General features: G+C 63.1%; 2 protein-coding genes across 21 annotated transcripts in view; one reads left to right on the forward strand and one right to left on the reverse strand.

Moving 5' to 3' along the window:
* The window catches only part of PTPN23 (protein tyrosine phosphatase non-receptor type 23), a 42,723-nt gene extending 31,245 nt beyond the window's left edge, over positions 1–11,478 (forward strand). For 2 of the 3 annotated variants that reach the window (XM_037891319.2, XM_043541738.1), the window contains 11 exons: positions 63–208; positions 544–852; positions 1,899–2,053; positions 2,481–2,632; positions 3,285–3,464; positions 4,016–6,392; positions 7,020–7,204; positions 7,650–7,754; positions 8,206–8,344; positions 8,516–8,629; positions 8,848–11,478. In XM_037891319.2, the coding sequence (XP_037747247.1) occupies positions 63–208; positions 544–852; positions 1,899–2,053; positions 2,481–2,632; positions 3,285–3,464; positions 4,016–6,392; positions 7,020–7,204; positions 7,650–7,754; positions 8,206–8,344; positions 8,516–8,629; positions 8,848–9,402 (4,417 nt within the window). In that variant the 3' untranslated portion in view covers positions 9,403–11,478. The remainder of the gene's footprint in view (positions 1–62; positions 209–543; positions 853–1,898; positions 2,054–2,480; positions 2,633–3,284; positions 3,465–4,015; positions 6,393–7,019; positions 7,205–7,649; positions 7,755–8,205; positions 8,345–8,515; positions 8,630–8,847) is intronic. The other variant, XM_037891320.2, reaches the window with a different exon arrangement.
* A 1,937-nt stretch (positions 11,479–13,415) lies between these two features.
* Positions 13,416–21,537, reverse strand: part of LOC102932900 (SREBF chaperone) — a 109,680-nt gene continuing 101,558 nt past the window's right edge. For 17 of the 18 annotated variants that reach the window (XM_037891332.2, XM_043541750.1, XM_043541742.1 and 14 more), the window contains 5 exons: positions 21,170–21,252; positions 20,163–20,329; positions 18,828–18,908; positions 17,666–17,872; positions 13,416–16,756 (listed from right to left, as the gene is read on the reverse strand). In XM_037891332.2, the coding sequence (XP_037747260.1) occupies positions 16,511–16,756; positions 17,666–17,872; positions 18,828–18,908; positions 20,163–20,329; positions 21,170–21,252 (784 nt within the window). In that variant the 3' untranslated portion in view covers positions 13,416–16,510. The remainder of the gene's footprint in view (positions 16,757–17,665; positions 17,873–18,827; positions 18,909–20,162; positions 20,330–21,169; positions 21,253–21,537) is intronic. The other variant, XM_043541752.1, reaches the window with a different exon arrangement.

Here is a 21,537-nt window from a genome sequence, read left to right on the forward strand (position 1 = left end):
CCCAGGGCTGTGTCTGGGAAGGGTTCTCCTGCTGCTCAGAGGGCTCTGCTTTCTGTCTACAGCCAGTTCATGGACTCCATGCAGCTGGACCCTGAGACGGTGGATAACCTGGAAATGTACAACCACATCCCCCCCATCCTGATGGAGAAATGCGCCGCGCTCAGCGTGCGGCCAGACACAGTGAAGAACCTGGTTCAGTCCATGCAGGGTAAGATCCGATGGCGTGTGTCTGGGGGAATCCCCAATGGAGGAAAGGCCAGTGAGTCATGGCAAAGGGGTCTTCCTGGGGGCTGGGGATCTGACTCCTGGGCTCTATTCTCTGCCCTGATTGACAAGCCACCTCCCGTCTCTGCCTCTGCCTCCCCCGGTATGCTGGTGAAGTTCGCTAATTTCACTGGGACAAATGAGACCATTCGCTGCACCTGCCCTAGCACTGCGCCCCAGGCGGAGCCGGCTCGGTCTCCAGTCGTGCTCCGGGGCCTTGCCCAGCCTCTCTGGAAACACCTCCAGTGTCCTAATGCCTCTGGGTCTCTGCCTCTCCAGTGCTTTCGGGAGTCTTCACCGACGTGGAGGCCTCTCTGAAGGAGATCAGGGACCTCCTGGATGATGACGAGCTGCAGGACCAGAAGCTGCAGGAGCTGCTTGGCAAGCCGGGTTCTCCTCCTAGCCCTTCCCCGGGGCTGGCTGAGGTCAGCAAAGAGTGGGCCAAGTACATGGAGGTGCACGAGAAAGCCAGTTTCACCAACACGGAGCTGCACAAAGCCATGAACCTGCACATCAGCAACCTGCGACTGCTGAGCGGGCCCTTGGAGCAGGTGCGGACTGCCCTGCCTGCGCCGGCCTTGACGGAAGGTGAGCACCCAGCGCCATGGCACCCTGAGCCTCGCCCCTCCCTCGGAGAGCTCTGGCTGGGGCTGAGCTGCGCCGGCTCGCTGGCCTGGAGGCATTAATGCTGAGATCCAGGCTATTCTCCTTCCTTGGTCTTCCCTGTCGCTGCCCCAGAAGAATGAATCTGCTCCTGCTGTGGGCCCCAAGCCAGTGCCTTCCCTCCTGGCCTTGTCCCTCCCATGCTTTGGGCTCCAGCTGGGTCCCTCTGCAGTGCTCTGCTGGTTCCCAGCCTGTGGGGTCAGATGAAGAGCAAGTGATGGGGACACAGGCTGGATCAGGAGGCAGGTTGGGTCTAGACTCCAGGTGAAATTTCTGACCTCCCGAGGCGCCGAGCTCTGGAACACAGACAGACAGACGCGCCCCAGCTCCCAGGTGGCTAGAGAGACAGCTGAGACTTGCAGTGCTGCGAGAACCTCCAGGCAACTCGGTTAAATGGTTGCAGGGGCCTAGTGTTAACTGGCCAATCAGCACTGCTGAGCATGCTGCCTGCTGCATGGCTTAGATTAATAGTGACAGGGCAAAGGATCAGATCTGTGGGTGATGGGTGGAGTGTAAAGGGCAGAATGCCTCCAGCTAATGTCACACCCTCGCTCTGGCTGAGACCCCGGAGCTGCTCCCCGGGGCGGAGTCTGATCTGACGCCAGCAGCTTGCTCGTCCTGTCTTGCTTCAGGGCTGGGTGAGCAGGCTGGGTTCGGTGGTGCCGCTCCATCACCAGTCCTCTGAATGTCAGCTGGAGACTTCCTGGGGGGCTGTAGGAGGCAGGAGGCCCGCTTGGCTTCTGGACCCACAGCGTGTCTTGAGCAAGGGCCAAATTTAGCCCTGGAGTGGGGGGTCAGGTTCCACTGGCACCAACAGGAGCGGTACCTGCCTGTCCGAGGGATTGTTTTCCCGGGGGGTGGCTGTACCTAGGTGAGCCGGGTGACGGCAGTATGGAGCCTGTACAGAGCAGGCTCCTCAGTGGCTTGGGGAGCGCCCCCAGGTGGTGACGGCTTTCTCCTTCCTCCTGCAGACGACAAGCAGGTGCTGCAGAACTTGAAGCGGATCCTGTCCAAAGTGCAGGAGATGAAGGACCAGCGGATGTCCTTGGAGCAGCAGCTCCGTGAGATGATCCAGAAGGACGACATCACCACCTCCTTAGTGACGACCGACCGCTCGGAGATGAGGGTGAGGCCCGGGGCCGAGTGCCGAGCTGCTGCCTCGCCTGGGACTGAGCTGAGCCTATTACGTTCCAAACAGACTTCAACCCCCCCAGCCACTCGCTGTTCCTCCCTGTCCCTGCCTGCCGGCCGTGGTCACATCCCCTTTGGAGAGGAGTGATCTCCTGGGCCATTTCCGCTGCTCTCCGCACTCCTAGTGTGCTAGTGTATCTGGTCAGAGCTGATGGTGGCGTCTGCGGTGCCCCCCAGTCATACAAAGGGCCTTGCTCCGCCCTGCTAGGTATCTTGTTTCTATCGTGGCCTCTTCCTGCCACTCTCAGTTGGCCCCAGCCCTCCCCGCACTCAGCTTGTGGGGTTCCCCGCTGAGCTCCCCAGCCTCGTGCTGCAGCCCGGCTCTCCCGCTGACCCTAGCGTGCTCCTCTCGCCCCTGACAGAAGCTCTTCGACGAGCAGCTGAAGAAGTACGACCAGATCAAGGTGTATCTGGAGCAGAACCTGGCGGCCCAGGAGAACGTCCTGAAGGCCTTGACGGACGCCAACGTCAAGTATGCGGCAGTGCGGAAGGTCCTGGCCGAGGTGGAGCACAAGTGAGTGGGCGGGGAGCATGGCGTCGCCTGCAGGGGGCAGTGGCGGTCGCTGCAGCAGAGTCCGCTCCTAGCATGCAGCGCTGGCCCTGTGCTGTGTAAAACGAGCCCAGCCCTCGGCCAGGGTCTGCCATCTCCCGTTCTCCGGTGGGGAATGCCCCCCAGCCAGCCCGAAGCCAGCCGCTCGCTCTGTGCGCTAGCACCTCTTGGCTGGCGCGGCGAGAGGGGTGGGGTCTGCGGGCCTCGCCAGCCCGTCCACTCTTCTTGTGCAGAGATCCACATCCCAGTTGGGCCCGTGGTGGTTGCTGCTGACTTTGCCTGCCGTGCCCATGGCGCTAACCCCAGCGCGCCCATAGGCTGCCCCCCAGCAGGCCCTAGTGTTTGTCTGCTTTGAGACTGGTTCAGCTATAAACCAGAGGGGTGGTCCCCTGGGGCTGTCAGTGGAGGAGAGGAAATCCTGGGCCCCCCACGGGCCGGGTCCCTGATTGGAATGAGCTGGTGCCATGGCTGGGGTGTAAACAAACCAACTCCAGGGGTGGGGCGCATAGAAGCCAGTGAGCCTTGCTCTCAACCCCGGCCCCCGCAATCACCCAGGTTTCCAGGACTGCTCTGTTAATATCGCCCCCCACTGCATACCCTGCATTGACTCTCCCAGGTGGAACACCACGCTGCAGACACTGGTGGCCTCCTATGAAGCCTACGAAGACCTGATGAAGAAGTCTCAGGAAGGGAAAGATTTCTATGCGGATCTGGAGAGCAAAGCAGCCAAGCTCCTGGAGAAGGCCCGAGCGGCCTGCCAAGCATCCGAAGCAAGCCGACAGCAGGTCCTGGAAAGGTAGGTCACTGCCCCCACATCCGGCCCACCTTGGGGGGTGGGTTCTGCTACTCCTTGCGTCTGCGTGGTCAGCTTGTTCGCCATGTTCATGTTTCTCTGTGGGGGGGCTGGGCATGCCGTAGCGCTGAGAACCCGAATGTTGGGGTGTTTCTTTCAGGCTCCCCCAAGTCCCCTAGCGTGGGAGGGTGACTAGGAGCGGTGCAGAGACCGAGTGGCACAGGAGAGCCCCTAACAGTGACCCGACGGGGCCTGGGGATGAAATCGGACGTGCAGGATGGATGCCTCAGCCCATCCCTTAGGGCTGCAGCTGGGTGTCAAGGGCACAGAATCCACCACTGCTGCTGGCTGACTCAGCAATAGAGCCCAAACCCCTCTCCCCTCCCTGCTCCCACAGGAGAGGCTGCAGGAGAGGCTGGAGGTACCTTCTGCCAGCGCCCATGACGCCGGCCCTTAGAGCTGGGCTGGGGGTCAGGGAGCGCAAAGCCTCTCCGTTCAAGGCACCGGCGCCAGGGGGCTGGGTTTTCCTCACGTGCCTGCTCTTGCTTTGGCAGAGAAATGAAGAAGAAGCCGCCTCCAAGGCCCACTGCTCCCAAACCGGCCCTGCAGAAGAAGGCCTCTGAGCGGGACCTGGACCTCGCAGCCGGCCTGGACGGGGCAGACCTGCAGCAGCCGGGCTCCCTCTCACTGGCCGACCTGCCGGAAGAGCTCCGGAGCCTGCCCCCCGACGTGTTGGCAGCGCATCTCACCAGGCTGCCTGCGGACGCCATGGCTGCCTTCTCCATCAACCCGGCCTTCAGCAGCGGTGGCGTGAGGCCCCCAGGCCCGGAGGCTTTCCCGGCCGGCGCCCGGACAGCCAATGCTCCGCTCCAGCGGCCAATGGCAGCCCAGCCCGGCGTTCCCTTCAACCCTGCTCAGTTCAGTGCTTCGGCGCCTCTGCCGGGACACTACTTCCCCGGCAGGCTGGCGACCCCCCCGCAAGGTGCCCCTGGGAGCCCTCTGCAAGGCCCCTTCCCCCCGCAGACCTACAGCGGGCCCCCTGTGCTGCCATCCCAGGCGATGCAGCCCCACAGACCTCCAAGTTCTGCCCCGTCGCCCAGCCCTCAGCTCTACCCGGCTGGCAGCCTGAGGAGAGGCCCTGGGCACCCCAGCCCCGCCCCTGCCCCCATTCAGCCCGGCTATGCAGGCCCCCAGGTGCCTCCCCAGAGATCCTCCCCCCAGCATGTGCCCATGCCTGGCTCTGCTCCAGCTCCTATCACCCCCAATGCCACCTACAGGATGGGGCAGCCTGTCTCCTCCTGTGGGGCGCTGCCAGGCGGCCTCCCCACAGCCATGGGCCCACCCCAGCCCCCCCGGTTCAGTGGCCAGGCCCCAGGAGGCAGCGATGGCCCTCCTCACCCCCTTGGGGTCCGCCCGGCCACCACAACTGTCGACAGCATCCAGGCGCCCATTTCCAGCTACACTGCGCCCAGGGCCGTGGGCGGGCACATGCCCCCGCGGCTCACCAGCCAGCCGCCAGGGCTCCCTCCCCAGGGCGGCTTCCTCGGCCCACCCGCCCAGTTCCCCTATGCCCAAGGCGGCGTCCAGCCATTCGGCCAGCAGCCCCAGCCCCCATTCCCAGCGGGGCCGCCCCCTCCGAGCTTCCCCCAGCAACAGTATGTGCCTCAGGCCCAGGTCCAGCCGCTGCCCATGTACCAGCCGCAGGCCCAGTTCCCGGCCCAGTTCCCTGGCCAGCATTCGGGGCTGGCGCATGTTTCTCCCCAGCCTCCCAGCCCTGCCCAGATCCATGGCCAGCTGAGAACACAGCTCTATCCGCTTCCTTCTCAGGACAACCCCCCTCACTCCTTCCCTGCAGCTATGCCCCACGGGCCTCCCCCACGGGCTCAAAGCCTCCCAGCCGCTATGCTGGCCCCGGCTCAGCAGCTCCACCCTCACCCCTCGCTGGCAGGCATGCAGCCCATGCCAGCTGGCTCCTCAGCTCAAGTGGTCTCTGCAATGTCCTACTGTCCTGCCCCTTCTGCCTGCCATCCAGGGCCCCCTACAAACCAGATGCCGCCTGGCTCCGTCATGCCACTGGCTGGTCCCCAGCCCCCATCTTCGAGTCAGTCCGGCCCTCACCATGTCCCATCTTCCCCCAGTCCCGCTCTGAGCCAGATGCAAGGCGGCGTTATTGTCCCGGGTCCTGCCATCCCTTCACCGGCGCCATCCCCCCAGCCATCCCTAGCTATCCAGCCTCCAGCCATCTTGCCTTCCTCCGTGCCTGGCGCCCCTTCCCTGCCACAGCGACCCCCCCCATCACTCACCCCCGGAGCGGCCCCGCTGGCACAGGGCCCTGCTGAGGTCCAGTTCCACCGGCAGAGCTCTTCCACAGACGATCTCCTGTCTTCAAGCCCCGAGAGCCAGCACGGGGGCTCCAAGACGGCGGTGAACCAGCCGCTGCTGCAGCCCACCAAGGCAGATGCCAAGGAGGGGCAGAAACCCAAGGCCGTTCAGCTAATCGAGAACGACCCGTACGAGAAGCCCGAGCATATCATGAGGCTGCTTTCCGAGCTGGATCGGTTCCGGGGCGTGGTGGCTAGTCTGGAGAGGCCTGTCCCCGGGAGCGTCCCCGAGCTGGACGGCATCTGGAAGGAGCTCCAGGATGCCCAGGAGAGGGATGCCCGACAGCTGTCCATCGCCATCGCCCGCTGCTACTCCATGAAAAACCGCCACCAGGACATCATGCCCTACGACAAGAACCGCATTGTTCTGCAGTCGGGCAAGGACGACTACATCAATGCCAGCAAGGTGGAGGACCTGTCCTCCTACTGCCCCACCATCATCGCCACCCAGGCCCCGTTGGTGGGGACGGCCTCCGACTTTTGGCTGATGATCTACGAGCAGAAGGTCTCCCTCCTAGTCATGCTGGTCTCGGAGCAGGAACTAGAGAAGGTAGGATCTCCAGGAGCTCCTCAGGGCAGGACATTCTCACCCGGCAGCTTCCGTGAAGGGGGGCAGGGGGGTAAAGTGGACGGTGATCAATAGTTCTCTGTGCCCACTTGCTTGAGACAAGGGAGCTGTAGGCTGGGTCTTAAGGAAAGCTTTTGAACGAACAGGGTCATTACACTCTGGATCAGGCTTCCCAGGGAGGTGGTGGGTCCCCGGCAGGGATGGTCCAGGTTTACTTGGTCCTGCCTCAGCATGGTGGGGTGGGCTTGATGACTTCTGGAGGTCCTTCCGGCCAGCCAGGGTGCCAGCCAAGGTAGGGATGGTCTCACTTGAAAGCTGAGCTCCTGGCCAGTTCTGGCTGGGTGTTGGCATGGAGCCTGCTGGTGGGCCCTCTGCGTTGCCAGTTCCTCTGAGCAATTTGTTGGTCTGTACCCCGGAGCCTGGGGCAGGACTTGTGTTCTGGCCTGGGGCCGGGAGGGCAGGGCCAGTGGCTCAGGCCCTGGCGTTGTGTTCTGGGCTGGGGCCAGGAGGTGGGGCGGTGGCTCTGGGCTAGGGGACAGGGCTCCACGCCTTGTGTTGTGCTCCTGGGCTGTGTTTGCCGCGTGCTGAGCCCGGTCTCTCGCCCCGCAGCAGAAGGTGGTGCGGTACTTCCCGCTGGAGCGGGGCCAGCCCATGGTGCAGGGCCCCATCACCTTAATCCTCACCAGCCTGAAGGTCGCCCCGACGCACGTGGAGAGGATGATCACGCTCCAGTTCCGCGACCAGAGCCTGAAGCGCACCGTCATCCACCTGCAGTTCACGGCCTGGCCGGAGCTGTATGTGCCGCAGGGCGGGGGACCTGTCTGGGGGGCTGGAGAAGGGGGTCAAGGCCCTGGGGGCTCCTGGTACACTTGTGCTGGGGGAAGAACCCAGGCGACTGGATCAGAACTTCCCACACCGGGGGGCTGGACTGCAGGTGCTCTCTTAGGGCAGAGCTTCTGTTCCCTCCCAGCCTGGCTGTGGAGCCCTGGGAGCCCAGCTGGTGCCCCCCAGGGCCCTGTGGGGTGGCACTGAGGGGAGATCTCCTCACTAGCGGCACCGTATGCCCTACCAGGCCCCTGGGGGGGAGGGGAAATCAGGCCCTGTGCCACTGGGAGGAGCGTGGCACCTCCCAGGATGGGAGTAGAAGCCCTCCCCCGCATGGCTTGGCGGGCCAGGTTCTGGCACTGGGCACGGCAGGTCCTTGCCCACTCGCCAGCAGCTCCTCCCTTCCTCCTGCAGGGGCCTGCCCGACAGCAAGGGGAACCTGCTGCGGTTCATCCAGGACGTACACGGGCACTACCTGCACCAGCGCCCCCTGCACACCCCCATCGTGGTCCACTGCAGGTAAGGCAGCCCTCCCGGGGCCGGGTTTGCCGCTCAGCCCGAGCTAGCGAGCCAGTCGCTGCAGCTGCCTGGGCCCAGCGCAAGGCCCAAAGCAGCAACCCACGCGGGCACCAGGTCTCCCCCAACAGGTGGCTCCCCTCCTGCCGGGGCATGGGAGCAGGGCAGGCGCCCTGCCCATTTGGAGCAAACCTCCCTCCCGGGCCAGAGGAGGAGCCCAGCATAGAAAGCCAGCACGTCGCTGGGAGACCGCAGGGCTGGCCCTTTCCCCAGGAGTTCCCAAGCCAGACTGCAGCCCTGCTGTGCGGGGCAGAGGACTCCCAGAGCCCCCGGCCTGTGGGGAGAGGGACCCTCTACCCACGATGCAGTGCTGGGTAAGGGGCCAGAACTTCCTGCTTGCCCGGGCTTCGGCAGGGTCCCCTGTCATGCCCCCTGGGCACTCTCTTCCCACCAGCTCTGGGGTGGGGCGCACCGGCGCCTTCTGCCTGATGTACGCGGCCGTGCAGGAGGTGGAGGCCGGGAACAGCATCCCCGACCTGGCCCGGCTGGTGAAGAGGATGCGCCAGCAGAGGAAGCACATGCTGCAGGAGAAGGTAACGAGCTGGGAGGGCGGGGGGGCCAGGCAGCGGGCGCGGGGGGGCCAGGCAGCGGGCACGGTGGTGCCCTGACGCACTTCAAAGGGCAGAGTCGGCTCTGGCCGTTCCTGGCGCCTTGGCCTTCGTCAGCTTTTGGCTCAAGGGCCTCGCCGGCTGCTTCTCTTCCAGCTGCATCTCAAGTTCTGCTATGAAGCTGTCCTCAAGCACGCCGAGCAGGTGCTGCAGAGACACGGGGTCACCACGCCAGCCCCCAGCAAAGCCCCCAGCAGTGCCGCCCAGAAGGTGGGTACCCGCGCTCCCAGGCGGTGGGCGGAGCGGGGCTCTGGAGACGCCCCCGGAGGCTCCGCTTGTCTGGCACCAGGCCGAGCAGCCTCTGCTGCGGCTCCGGGGCTGGCTCTGGCGGCTGGTCCATGCTGAGAGGAGCGGGGCAGGGCCAGCGGGCGGCGGGCTGGGCCTGTCTGAGGGAAGTGCCTGGGTCCACCTTCTCGCTTCTCTTCCAGCTGTACCTGCATCAGGACCCCCAGGACCTGGTGCTGGGCGGGGACATGCCCATCAGCTCCATCCAGGCCACTATCGCCAAGCTAAGCATCAAGCCCCCCGGTGGCAGCCCGGAGCCTCCCCCAAACTGGCAGCTGCCTGAGCCGGCAGCAGCGCCCGAAGCTGCGAGCCCAGGGGCGATTCCTGCAGCACCCGACAGTGTCGCCCAGCCCAGCCTGACGGAGCCTGTACCCCCAACCAGTGCTGAGCTGCCCCCCGCCCACTCCGCCACCACCATGCCTGTGCCACTCCCTGAAGCCGAAAGCAGCAACCATGTAGAGGAGAGACCCAGCAGGGAGCCTTCAGCCCCAAGCCTGGCTCCTTCCTCTTCCTCGCTGGAGCTCCTGGCATCGCTGACCCCTGAGGCCTTCTCCTTGGACAGCTCCCTGAAGGGCAAGCCGCGGATGAGCAAGCAGAGCTTCCTGCAGCCCCAGAATGGGGAGGGGCTGCGGGGGCCCCGGCCTAGCGACGACCCCCTCAGCATGCTGGACCCACTGTGGACACTCAATAAAACCTGAGCCAGGGGGCCGGGCCTGGCCTGGCTCTGGGAACATGGGCATGCACAGCCCCTCCCTGGCCATGCCAGCATGCCCCTTCTGTTGCCCCTACGAGGACTGGGGGGGAGCCCCCCCAGTGTGATGGCTGGAATCTGGGGTGTTGGACTACGGACCTTGTCCCCACTCAGTCCTGGGAGGGCTGAGAAATGCACACACAGCACTACAAGCCTGCGCCACACTCAGTGCCTGGGCCCCCCTGGCAGCTAGCCCAGGGTGACCCCTGCAGCATGGAGAGCCAGCCTTCCCTTCCCTTCCCTTCCCTGCCGCTACAGCCCCTCCAGCCCAGCTGTTCTGCGGGCTAAGCCAGGGCTGCTGCTTGTCCCCAAGCACCTCCTGGCGGAGACCTGGCCTTGGTCCAGCAGAGAGAGAAGGCCCTGCTGCTGCTCCTGCCTGGGGGCTTGGGGGGGGGGGCCTGTAGTACCCCCTGCTCTTCCATTCACAGCCCCCAGGGGAAGGAGCCTCCACCCCTGCGGCCTGGAGAACGCTGGCCGCTCTCCAGGCAGGACCCCTCAGCTCGCAGCCCTTGGAAGCTCCTGCAGGAGACCCCATGGAGGGCTGCTGGCTGAGAGCCCCCTGGGAAGCCCCCACCTCTGCGGGTCCTGGGGCAGCCTTTGGCAGGGAGGGCAGGTGCTGCCGTCCCAGCAGGGGGAGGGAACATGGTGAAGCCCTAAAGCTGCCCCAGGCGCCTGCCTGGAGACACACCCGGCTCGCTGGCTGCAGCGTGGCTCCCCGCCCCTCACGGGGCCCAATTGCGCCCCCCCCCCCCCCCCTTGCGCCGGCGCTGGGGAAGAGCTGAGCAATTCCAGCCCCCCTCGGCCTCAGTCGTTCTCTCCCTTCCCCCCCTTGCATATGGCAGCAGTTTACATGAGGGTTTTAGTGCCTGGGGGGCCTTGAAACCCCCTGGACCAGGCTAAAGCCTTAATGCCCCTGCCCAGCACCGCACGGCTGGGGCAGCTGCTGGCGGCTGTGCTTACGGCACTGCGTGTGCCCAGCTGGCCATTGGCCCCGGGCACCGCTGCCATCCCTGCCCGAACCGTGCGGTGAAGCCTCCCTCAGTGCTTCTCCTGGGCCTGGGGTGCCCCCTTGGCCTGAGCCGAGCTGGGGCCTGTCTCCTGGCCTGGTTGGACAGCTGTGAGGGGCAGGGGGTTGGTACAGCGAGAGCAGGGGCTGGGCCTTGCGTTCTCAGCCCGGGGTAACCTGCAGGCCGAGGGCACCTAGAGCCGGGTAACCCCAGCCAGGGGCGGCACAAGCCCTGGGCTTGGGGTGGGCGGCTGAGGCAGGCTTACTCAGCAGGGCCCCATGTTCCAGGGGGCTTGATTTGCTGGCAGCAGGGCCGGGGAGGGTGAAAAGCCCCAAGGCCCCTGTCCCACGGGGAGGAGGGGGGAATACGCAGCGCACGACAGTAGATTGATGATGGGTCGTTCCTTGTCTGCAGTCGCTTTGATTCTCTGCACCTTGCCCCGAGCTCTCCAGCCGCTGGGCGTGGAGGGGCACAGGCCGCGCATGGAAGTGGAGTCAATGTCCACCCCCTGGGGCTGTCCTACAGAGCCAGCGACTGTCTCGGGGGGGCAGGCAACATCCCAGCCGCTGGGTTGGCCTCTCCTGGGCCTAGGAGCGGGTGGCCCGCTGCTGCCTGGGGAGAAGGGCTTGTTCTGTGTTAAGCTGTGGGGCTGACAGAAGCAGGAGACCTGGTCAGCCATGTCCTTAGCAAGCCCTGGGAGCACCCATTGCTGCGGGGGTTGGGGTGGGACCTCGATTGCTTCGGTAACTAGTTTCCCCCTGGGTCTGGCCTGCATCTCATACTGTACAGCCCCCCAGGCTTCAGCGCTGGGCCCTGGCTGGGTGCTGCTGCGTCTGCCTCCGGCGGCCTGGGCAGAAATGGACACGGGGCACAGCCCCTGCTGGCGCGCTCGGTTCCTCTGCTTTTGTACAAATGTAACATTGTCCGTCTCCACGTTCTGATCTGACTCTGTAATTAGAACTGACTTTTTCAGCTCTTTGCTACTCCAATAAATGGATGATTTGCTCTGGGCCGCAGGGGCGTTGTGGACCTGAATTAAACCCTGCTGGAGATGGGGGGGTGGGGGAATCCTGTGCCATGGCCAAGCTGGGAAATGGCTGTGGCATGGAACCCCTCCCCACTTTCCTGTTGGACTGCCTGCACGGGCTTTTCTAGCCCAAGGGGGCTGGAGTCTGAGCTCACCTCTCCAGGGGCTTCCCCCAGGGACCTGGCAGGGAAGCTGCCACAGCGTGTGCTGGGCCTGTTCTGGGAGCAGCCTGCTGGGGGGCTGGCAGGCTTTCGGAAGTGCTAAATCACCCGCTCCCCAGAGCCCAGCTGCAGACGGACTGAAGCAATGGGGCTCGTCCATGTGCAGTGCAGTCCTGCAGCTGGGTCTTGGGTCTCCCAGAGCTGCCGTGCTGAGGGGAGAGGCCCTGGGGATTAGAATCCCAGCGCCTTTATTTCCCTCTCACGGTTCACGCGAGGTACTTAGACCCCATCCAGCCCCACTTGCCCAGATAGACGTGGTGGGAACTAGGTAAAGCATCTGGTTGGGGTGCACCAGAGCCGTCCTGCTCATGCCGGCGTGACTGTGTTTTCTGCAGGGCTAGCAGGTGTGTGGTAAATAGCAGGGTCTCGTCAGCGTATTCAACAAGAACTGGAAAAGGGGGGGCGCTCAGTGAGGTGGCAAAATTTGCAGTGGATACAAGATTATTCAAGATAAAGTCCAAAGCTGGCAGGAGTGTTACAAAGAGCTGGCATGGTCCTGGGTGACAAAATGGCAGCTGAAATTCCACGCTGATAGAGGCAAAGTAGTGCACATCGGCAAACAGTCCCGACGATGGCTGGAACAGATGGGCTCTAAATCAGCCGTTACCACTCAAGAAAAGGCCGGTGGTGTCAGCAGGGATCGTTCTTGGAGAACAATGTGGAAAGAGCTAATAAAGCCAGACAATATACTACCCCCACTATAACTCCGTGGTACGCCCACCCCTTGAATACTGGGTGCCATGCTGGTTGCCACAGCTCAGATCCCGTAGCATTCAAAAGGGGCCAGCGCAACAAAGCTGACTAGGGGCGTGGACCAGCTCCCTTAGCAGGTGCGATTACAAAACCTGGTCTTGGTCAGCTTATAGACGTGCCCACTAAGGGGAGACATGACAGAGGTCTATAACGTCATGATGGGTGTGGAGAAAGTGGTTAGGGAAGTGTTATTTACCCCTTCACGTAACTCAAGCATCAGGGGGTCCCCCAATTAAATTAATAGGCAGCAGGTTTAAAACAAACAAAAGGAAGCACTTCATGCAACAGGCAGGGAACCTGTGGAACTCCTTGCCAGGGGATGGTGTGAAGGCCAAAACAACACTAATGCTTAAGAAACAATGAGCAGGCCATGGAGGCTAGGTCAGGTCCATTGACGGCTATCAGCCACAATGATCAGGGCTACAACCCCATGGTCTGGGTGTTCTAAGGCTCTGCCTGCCAGAAGTAGCTGGCCCATTGGGCTGCCCCAGGATGGCTGTTCTTATGAGTAAAAGCCTATGTCAAAAGGCGGCCCACGGGACTCTGCTAATCTGTAGTGATGGGGCCCTTGTCTAGTCACCTAGGAGGTGCCATCGCAGCAGCACAGGGCACAAGGCCAGGCGCTCATCCAGCACCCCTGGGTCCTACCCCAGTCCCTCTGCCGTGTTGGCAGGGCGGTGGCACTGAGCTAGTGCAAGTGCAGTAACTCATGGGACCCATTGCAGTGGCGATTCCCTGCGTGTTGGGCTGCCCATGGCGTGGGCTGGTGCCTCAGCCCTCAGAGCCAGCCTCTGGCCATACTTTGCACACGGGCAAAGCTGTAGCTACATGTCTCACCAGCAGAGAGCGGCTCCCTACCAGGCCCCAGGAAGCATGGTGCTGCGTGTGCCCCTGGCACAGTGCAGAAGCCGGCGCTGTCAGCCGGCCGCAGGGAGCAGGCAGAGGCACAGGGTTTTGGTTAGTTTGGTTTAATGTGTCTTTGTACAGGTTATAAAACACAATCTGGTACAAAAAAGCTTCCACTGTACAGTACAAAGCGTACAGCAGGGCTAAGGCCACCCGAGGCAGGACAGACACAGCCAGGGCATCAGCGAGTGAGCACACGGCCCAGGGGCTCAGGAGCAGGACCCCCCCCCAAGCTGCTTGCAGCAGTGGCTGGACTTTCAGGGGCCAGCCCACTCCCATACTGCAGATCCCACCAGAGCCACAGCCTTGTCTGGGCCCTCAGCTCACCTGCCCCACTGCTGAGGCAGGCGAGAGATTAGTTCTCAGCAGGACTCAACCTTGGGGCTCATAAGGTCTGGGCCATCCAGTGGGTCTCTACAGGCACAGAATTACATCACACATGAACAGGCACTCGAGCAGCACGTCCTGCTGTCAGTGAAACATGTAGATTGAAATAAACCCTTTGGGCTCCTTACCTCTAGGGCTTCCCCCAGCTACTGGCCAATGGCCTCACAAGGACTGGCCACATGGCTTGCCAAGCCTGGTTTCCCCCCACACAGCTTCCCATTCCCTTCCTCCAGCGCAAGGTGTTCACACACTGTGGTCACCACAGGCCAGGCTTTCACCAGAGCAGACACTAGACTGGCGAGCAAGCCAGGAGACGGCCCTGGGGAACCCCTCTGCCACCCCAGCACTGGTACTGAGGATGGAAGTGGTGCCTGTTCCCCTGCACTTGGCTCCGTGGCCTGGGCAGGTGCCTTCTCCCATGCCCAGGGAAACCAGCTTGGGTGCTGGAGACTCCTGTATACATGCCTGAGGCAGGTTCAGGCTCCTTGGGGCTGGTGCTTTTTCCAGGGCTCGAGGTGCGCGCCGGGGCGGGGGGGGAATGCCAGAATGGGAACGCGGATGACGACAACACAGACCTCAGCTTGTGCCATAGGCTCATTTCCTCAATGACATGATCAGGCCAGAGCTGGGCTCCCAGCACCACGGGTCCCATGCGGGAGACTGACCATGCGGGAGTGCCCTGCTTGGTCCCACTGCACGTGCTGGCTGTTGGACCTGCAGCCATGCTCCCGGTGTCATCTCCCCTGGAGAGGGCTTCACAGCCCGTCTGGTGTCTGCATGGAGGGGACCTGCCTGTGGGGTCAGGAAATCTCAATGGCTGGCCCCCAAGCAGGTGCCGATGGTGCAGCCTCCCTCCTCCAGAATCCAACAAAGCCAACCACTTAGTTGGGGGGTGAGTGGGGGCAGAGGTTTCCAAGAGCCAGTTCCCAGCCTCTGTGTGCATGTCCTGCCCCATGCACGCTTCTTTATTGTGCCAGCAGCCAGAGGGTTCAGCTGCCCCCCTGCTCATGCCAGGGCTCTGCTCTGGGCTGCTCTGGAACCAGGCTCCTGGTGCCCCAGAGCAGCAGGGAGCTGCCGGCATTTGCTGCAGTTGAGGCAGCACTGGCCACGGGCTACAGGCCGCCCGCGGCTCATCCACCATAATAAATAAGTATATACAGCATAGCAATAAATAGGGCACGTGATGTGGGTGTACAGGGCTCTCTGGGGCAGGGCTGAGGGCAGAGCCCAACACACCCTTCTCATTCTGAGGCAGGGAGACAGAGCCCAGTGCTAACGCAGGGGAGCTGGCGGTCAGCTTCTGCTTTCGCCCGCTGCCCAATCAGCCACCAGCGCTGCCCCAGCCCCCCTTCTGTGACCAAGCGAGTGCAGGAGCTGGTTAATGGTGCCTGATTGAGCTACAGCAGCCAGTAAATTAACACACACACCCCTCCTGCCCACAGCCCGTCCTGCACGCTGTCACAGCCCAAGCCAGGTGAGCAGGGGATCCCCCCAGGGCCAGCGAGCCCCTGCCCACAGATGGCAGCTCTGGCCCCGGCACCCCTCCCTGGGCAGGGCCTGCACCTGCAAGCAGTGCTGGGGAAGCACAGGGGCGGTGGGCATTGAATGCCAGCCAGGACACAAGGGGGGGCTGAGGCCCATCCCCCTCTAGGATCTAGGCTGCCCTTATTCACTGCAGGGAAATGCCTGTTGGCCATGGGCAGGATTTCATTTGAACCAGGGCCCGCCTTACAGGGACACGCTGTAACATACGCGGCCCCTGCCCTGCCCTTCAGGGCACAGGCCTTGCTGGTAGAGGGAACCAGGGCCTGGCACCTGTGTCTGTACAGCACCTTGCACAGTGGGGCTATGGCCACCCTAATAGCAATGCCGGCATGGACTCCCTCTCCTCACACTGGAGGGCCCCGTGGCTGACCTGGGCAACGCCCCCCCCCCACCCCCCCCAAGCACTGGGCTACACTCTCCAGGCTTTCCAGTCTCCAGGGGGCAGGGCAGGGTTAACCTGCTTCACAGCTACAGAAACATCCCACAGAGAGCCCCAGGCCCCTGCTGGAGGCAGCAGCCAAGCCAGGTGTTGGACACAGCAGGGCCAGGCTCCCCGTCCTGCAATCAGACCACTAGGCTCCCCCCCCCCACCCCGCCCGCAGCCCCCTCCCCAGCTGTAGCAGGAGTTCCCCTCTCTACCGTCTCAGCCCCATGGGCACTGGGCCCCCATGCTCCCCAAGCCCATAGCACTGCACATACCAGGCTCTGTTAAGCCCCATCCCACAGACTGCTCCTCGGTTTTCTGGCCACCTGCAGTGCAACGCAGCCAAGGATGTGCCGGGGCTGCTGGCACTCAGCGCCGAGCACCAGACACACATCCCCCACTGCGGCAGCTGGTAGCTCCCCCAGGGCATCCCTCCAGCTGGTGACAGCACCAGCTTCCTGCCCCACGGGGGACTGCAGATCTATGAGCTGGGTCCCATCCCCACTGAGCTCAGCCGCAGCCCCAAGGGAAGAACTGACCTGCGGAGCAAGAGCAGGGCGGGAGGATGCCTTGGGTGGGGGGACACAGGCAGAGCAGGGCTCTGCCCCACCCAGGCAGCTGCAGGGGGAGCGCCTGGGATCCAAGGAGCTGGGGACGGGGAGGAAGGGATGGAGAAGCAGGCTCTCTCCTGGGAACCCCCCTGGAGCTCCTGCCCTGTCCTCCCACCCTAGGCGCCAACCAATCAGAACTCAGATACGGTGGCCCGCAGGGCCCAGCTCCACCCCTCAGTCCAGTTTCTCCAGCACCGAGGGCACGTAGACCAGACTGAGTTCGCTGCCGAAGTTGCAGACGATGGCGGCGTTCTCCAACACCAGGATCTGCCGGGCCGGCTGCGACTCGTTGCTCTTCCCCAAATAGACGGTCTGCAGCAGGTCGCCGTAGCCGATGTCCCAGAAGGAGACGCAGCCCTGGCCTCCCGTCACCAGCAGGTTGTCGGAGATCACCCCCAGGCTAGCCCCGCACCCCAGGTCCTGCGCCGGGAACAGAGGGGAGAGCATCAGAGACAGCGCCTGCCAGCCAGGGACAGCTGGTCTCAGGGAGAGAAAGGTGCTGGATTGAGCCCTGGGGCCACGGGTCCAGGACAGGCCCAGCCATCCCCATCAGTGCATCCCCCTGCGCTGGAGGGGCCACCTCCAGGGATGAGTGTCCACGTGCCCATGGCCTCTCGGCTGCCACTGCCGGACACACCTTTGTCAGGCCCAGGGCTGGGCCCAGCTGCCCCGTCCTACAGGCTAAGCGCTGGAGCAGCAGGGGGCGCTGCAGGCAGGGCTGAAGGGCAGTGGGGGAGCTGGGGGAGCCTGGTCGGGGATTCAGCAACTGGCCTGAGACCCGACCTCAGTGTTCTGCCCTGCCGGCCTCCCCATGGGGCCTCGAGCAGGTCCCTTGGTCCAGCTCCACAAGGCTGATTTCCATCTGTTCATCCTAGTCTGGTCTTAGCTCTCCTCTGCCCAATGGGGGGAAATGCCCTGCCTCGGGGGGCGGGGGAGGGGACATGACTCATTTCAGCACCTGGGATTCTGCTGCGGACAGCAGGGTCCAGGCTCTCCATAGCCGACTCCATGCACCTCCACTCCCCGCCTTGGGGCAGGTCCTGCCCTGCCCGCACGGCTCCTCAGCCCCTACCTCCCGCACCCCGCTGGCTGGCAAATGCTGTCGGAGCTGGGGCAGTGAGGGGCCTGAGCCAGGCTAGGCAGGTGCGGCTGGCCTGGATACTCCCAGCTCCTGTCAGAGCTTGCGCAGCCTCTGCCTTGGAACAAGGAAGCCCCCGCAGCGATCTGACCACGGAACTAACCCCACCCCCAGCAGACACACACCCCACAAAGGTCCCCATGGATCAGGGGCGTCTGCAGCTCCCGGCTGGGCCTGGGCCCTGCACCTGCCTGCTGAATGGAATAGAGTTTGATCCCGGAGCTTCGGTCCCAGATGCTGATCACGTCATCCAAGCCACTGCTGATCACGCAGGAGGTGGTGCAGGTCAGCGAGGTGACATCCCCGCGGTGGGCGTACATGTGACTGACCCTGCTTCCTGTCAGCACATCCCAAAGGCAGATAGCGCCATCCTGGCCCCCGCTCGCTAGCCCCATTGTCTGCAAGGACATGGGCCAAGAGACTGAGCAGTGATCCCTGGGGTGGCCCTCCCCTTTGTCCGTCCCCTGGTACTGCAGGGGGCACTGCAGCACGGCTCGCACGCAGTCCTACCCAGGACAACGGGGTTCCCATCCAGGCGCCTCCCAGTGCTCCGAGCAACACCCTCCCCTAGGCTTTGAAGAGCCATGGTCTCTGTGGCTAGGCCCGTAACGCATACTGCTGGGGCAAGGCTGGCATCTGGCACATTCCCCTTACTGCCTACAGGTCAGAGGAGGACCGGGCCAGCAGAGGGGGACAGAGGGGCTCCCGTTTGTTACTGTGGGGTTGCAAAGCACACCGTCTGTTGTTAAAGCCAGGTTTGCAGCAAGTCACCGTGCCAGGCCTCCAGCAGACAGCTCCGGCCCGGACGGGCTGCAGAGGGCTTGGCACGGTGTCCAGCCTGTGCCCATTCCCACACTCGGCAGTCCTGGGTGTGCTCCCAGGGAGATAAGCCCAGCTAAACAGTCTGCCCCCTTTGGTGAAGGCCAGCTCCCGTCGGGGCAGAACTTCCCGCAGCAGGGTAGAAAAGGCACCACTGGGCCAAACTCATCTTGATGTGACTCTCTGATGTCAGAGCCGCTGCCTTCGTTAGCGTTACGCTGGGGATTTGTTCCCCCGCCCAGGACCCCCTCAGAGCTGCACCCCCATCACACCTGCCAGCCTGGGCACTCGGGGCCAAGCCAGCTCCCATCGGGAAGGGCAAACAACCCAGAAAGTGCCACCTGTAGGAACAGGGATCCCCTGCCTGAAGCAAGCAGTGCTCTGGCTGGGAGGGTGAACCCGACCCTCATCTCCTAGCGCGCCAGCTGGCTGCTTGCCGTAATGTAGCCCACTGAGGGGAGGCCCTGAACCCTGCCCATGCCCCAGGCTAGGCGCACAGCACTGGTCTCCCCGTTCAATGCCTCAGGGTCGTACCTGGTCTATATACACAGCTGTGATTGCTCCTGAGTGACCCTGCAGTGTAAACAAGCAGCAGGAATCTTCCAGCCGGTACACCTGCAGGGGAGTGAGAACACAGCCTGAGCCCTGCTGCTCTGGCGGGGTGGGTGGTTCAGAGACATGTACAGGGAGTGTACGTGTGCGGGCAGTGCACCGATCAAGTTGGCTTGGCAGAATGAGTCCAATCCACTGCCCTCCAGATTCCGCAGGTGGACGCTGGCATTGCCCTTCTGCCCATGGCCCCGGTCCAGGGGGGTTTGCAGGCCAGAGCACCTCGCTGACCCCCTGGGTCATGGCTCCTGCTGCGTCTATCCAGAAATGTGGCCTGGGCCATGAGAGCTGCCAGCTGCGGCTCTGCCTCTGGCCTCCCCTGGCACCCAGGTGCTGCCTGGAGAACGCTCTGCCCTTGGGGGTCACTGAGGGCGAGGGGGGACGCCAGGCTGACATCACCGCCAGGCCCTGGAGCTCCCTCCGCTGGGCGATCTCCGTGAAGACACTAGTGCACCAAGGGAGTAAGCCAAACCGGCGTGTTAACACCACGCTGCCGGTGAAACAGAGGGGGGAGATGGGGAAGGGACCTGGTGGTGAGGAAGGGGCTCCACACACGGACATGCCCTGTACACATGTACTCCCCTCCGCACATGGACATGCCCCATAACACTTGTACTCCATTCAGACACGCTCCCTACACGTGTACTCTGCTATGCAGACATGCCCCTAACATGTGTACTCCGCTCCGCACACAGACATGCCCCATACACGTGTATGCCACTCGGCACTTGGACACGCCTCGTGCACCTGCACTCCACTCCGCACACAGACACGCCCTGTACGTGTGTACTCTGCCACTGACATGCCCCCATACACATGTACTCCCCTCCGCACATGGACACACCCTGCACACGTGTACTCCGCTCCACACAGAAACGTCCCCCTGCACGTGTACGCCGATCTGCACATGAATATGCCTCGTACACGTGTACTCCACTCCGCACAGACACGACCCGTACATGTGTACTCTGCTCCACAAATGGACACGCCCCCCCCCCATGTGTACTCTGTGTCACACATGGACATGCCCCCTCATGTGTACTGTGCTCCGCACATTGACACACCCTTATGTGTACTCCTCTCCACACAAGGACATGCCCCCACACGTGTACTCCTCTCCACACACGTGTGCCTACCAACCCATCGCCTCCATGACAGACGCTCATGTGCTAACAGCCCCGCCCCATACTAACAGCCTACCCACACCTGCCCCGCCAGCCCATGGCCTGCTGGGGAGACCCACGGCAACGGAGCACTTACTTTCAGAGTATGGTCCTGGCTGCCTGTCACCAGCCGCCCGGCCGCAGCCTTCAGTGCCGTGATTGGCTTCTGATGGGCGCAGGGCACTGTGTGGGTCAGCTGGCAGATGATGAGGTCATTGCTGCTGCACATGGGGGAGGATGGGATGCTGCTCCTGCTCGGGGTTCCTGGGGGAACACACACACAGCGGGGGTGGTGGGCACTGCGGCCTTCCACGCATGGGCCAGCACGCCCAAGAGTGGCCACGGAGGGTGGGTGCCCCCATTTTGGAGGCCCAACCTGAGACGCCTGGTGTCTGACTTTCAGCACAGCCGGGCACCCATTGCTCCAGTGGAGTCCATCGGAAGCTGCAGTGCTCAGCACCTCAGAAAGGTAGGCCTGGAGACCTCCATGTGGGCCCCCAAATCAGTGGCCACTTCTGAGTAAATCTGCTGCTGGAGACCAATGCCCTGGGATTACCCAGCAGGCAGGTCCAGCACAGGGACCTGCCTGCGGGAAGGAAGGGCTGTGCCCACGACCTGTTCAGATCTTCAGCTCTCTGCATGGACTGTGCAGTACCCAGCCCCCAGCGGCTACGGTTCAGAGGCCATCCATCCCCCCACAGCTCCCCTCCCCACCAGCCCACTCCCAAGAGGAGGGAACTATCGTGCACTGGCAGGGGGCTGGGCTGGCTCGTCATCCCAGAGCAGTGGCACCTCCAGGCTCCAGCTGAGATCAGGGCCCCTGAACAAACTCCCAGGGACAGACAGGCCCTAGTCCGAAAAGCTCACAGTCTAACTGGACAAGACAGACAAAGGGTCGGAAGGGCCACAAAGGCACATGGCAGAGCTGGGAACAGAACTCGTGTCTCACGAGTCCCGCTCCAGTGCTCTGTCTGTTGGATCAGTGCCACAGACCCAGATCCTTGAAGGTACTGAGGTATCTCAGTGCCATTGAAATCAGTGGGAGTTTGGCACCTGAATTCTTTTACAGATCTGGGCCGTTTTCCCTCCCAGGCGCTCGCTCACCTCGGAACTGCAGGTGGTTGTAGGATGAATGGGTTTCTAAAGAGAAGAAATCCAAGGAGCCGTTCAGCCTGGCAGCTACAATCCTGGGAGAGAGAAATAGACAGAGGTGAGGAGAGGCCTCTTCTCTGTCCCCACAGGAGCTGGGGTGGCAGCCCTGGAGGCTGGACGACTCCAGCTGCAGATAAGGACAACACCCAGATTTCCCTGGCTCCCAGCACTCATGTGACCCAGCCACCACCTGAAGAGGGGCAGCGGGGGAGTCAGTCTCCAGGACCCAGTCTGCCAGCATGGGGACATAGTCCTGGGTGGTGGCTTTTGTGATGAGGACACTTGTCCCCTGGAAACCAGACTGAGACCAGGCCACCGAA

Source organism: Chelonia mydas, chromosome 2, assembly GCF_015237465.2.
Source record: "Chelonia mydas isolate rCheMyd1 chromosome 2, rCheMyd1.pri.v2, whole genome shotgun sequence".
NCBI lineage: Eukaryota > Metazoa > Chordata > Testudines > Cheloniidae > Chelonia > Chelonia mydas.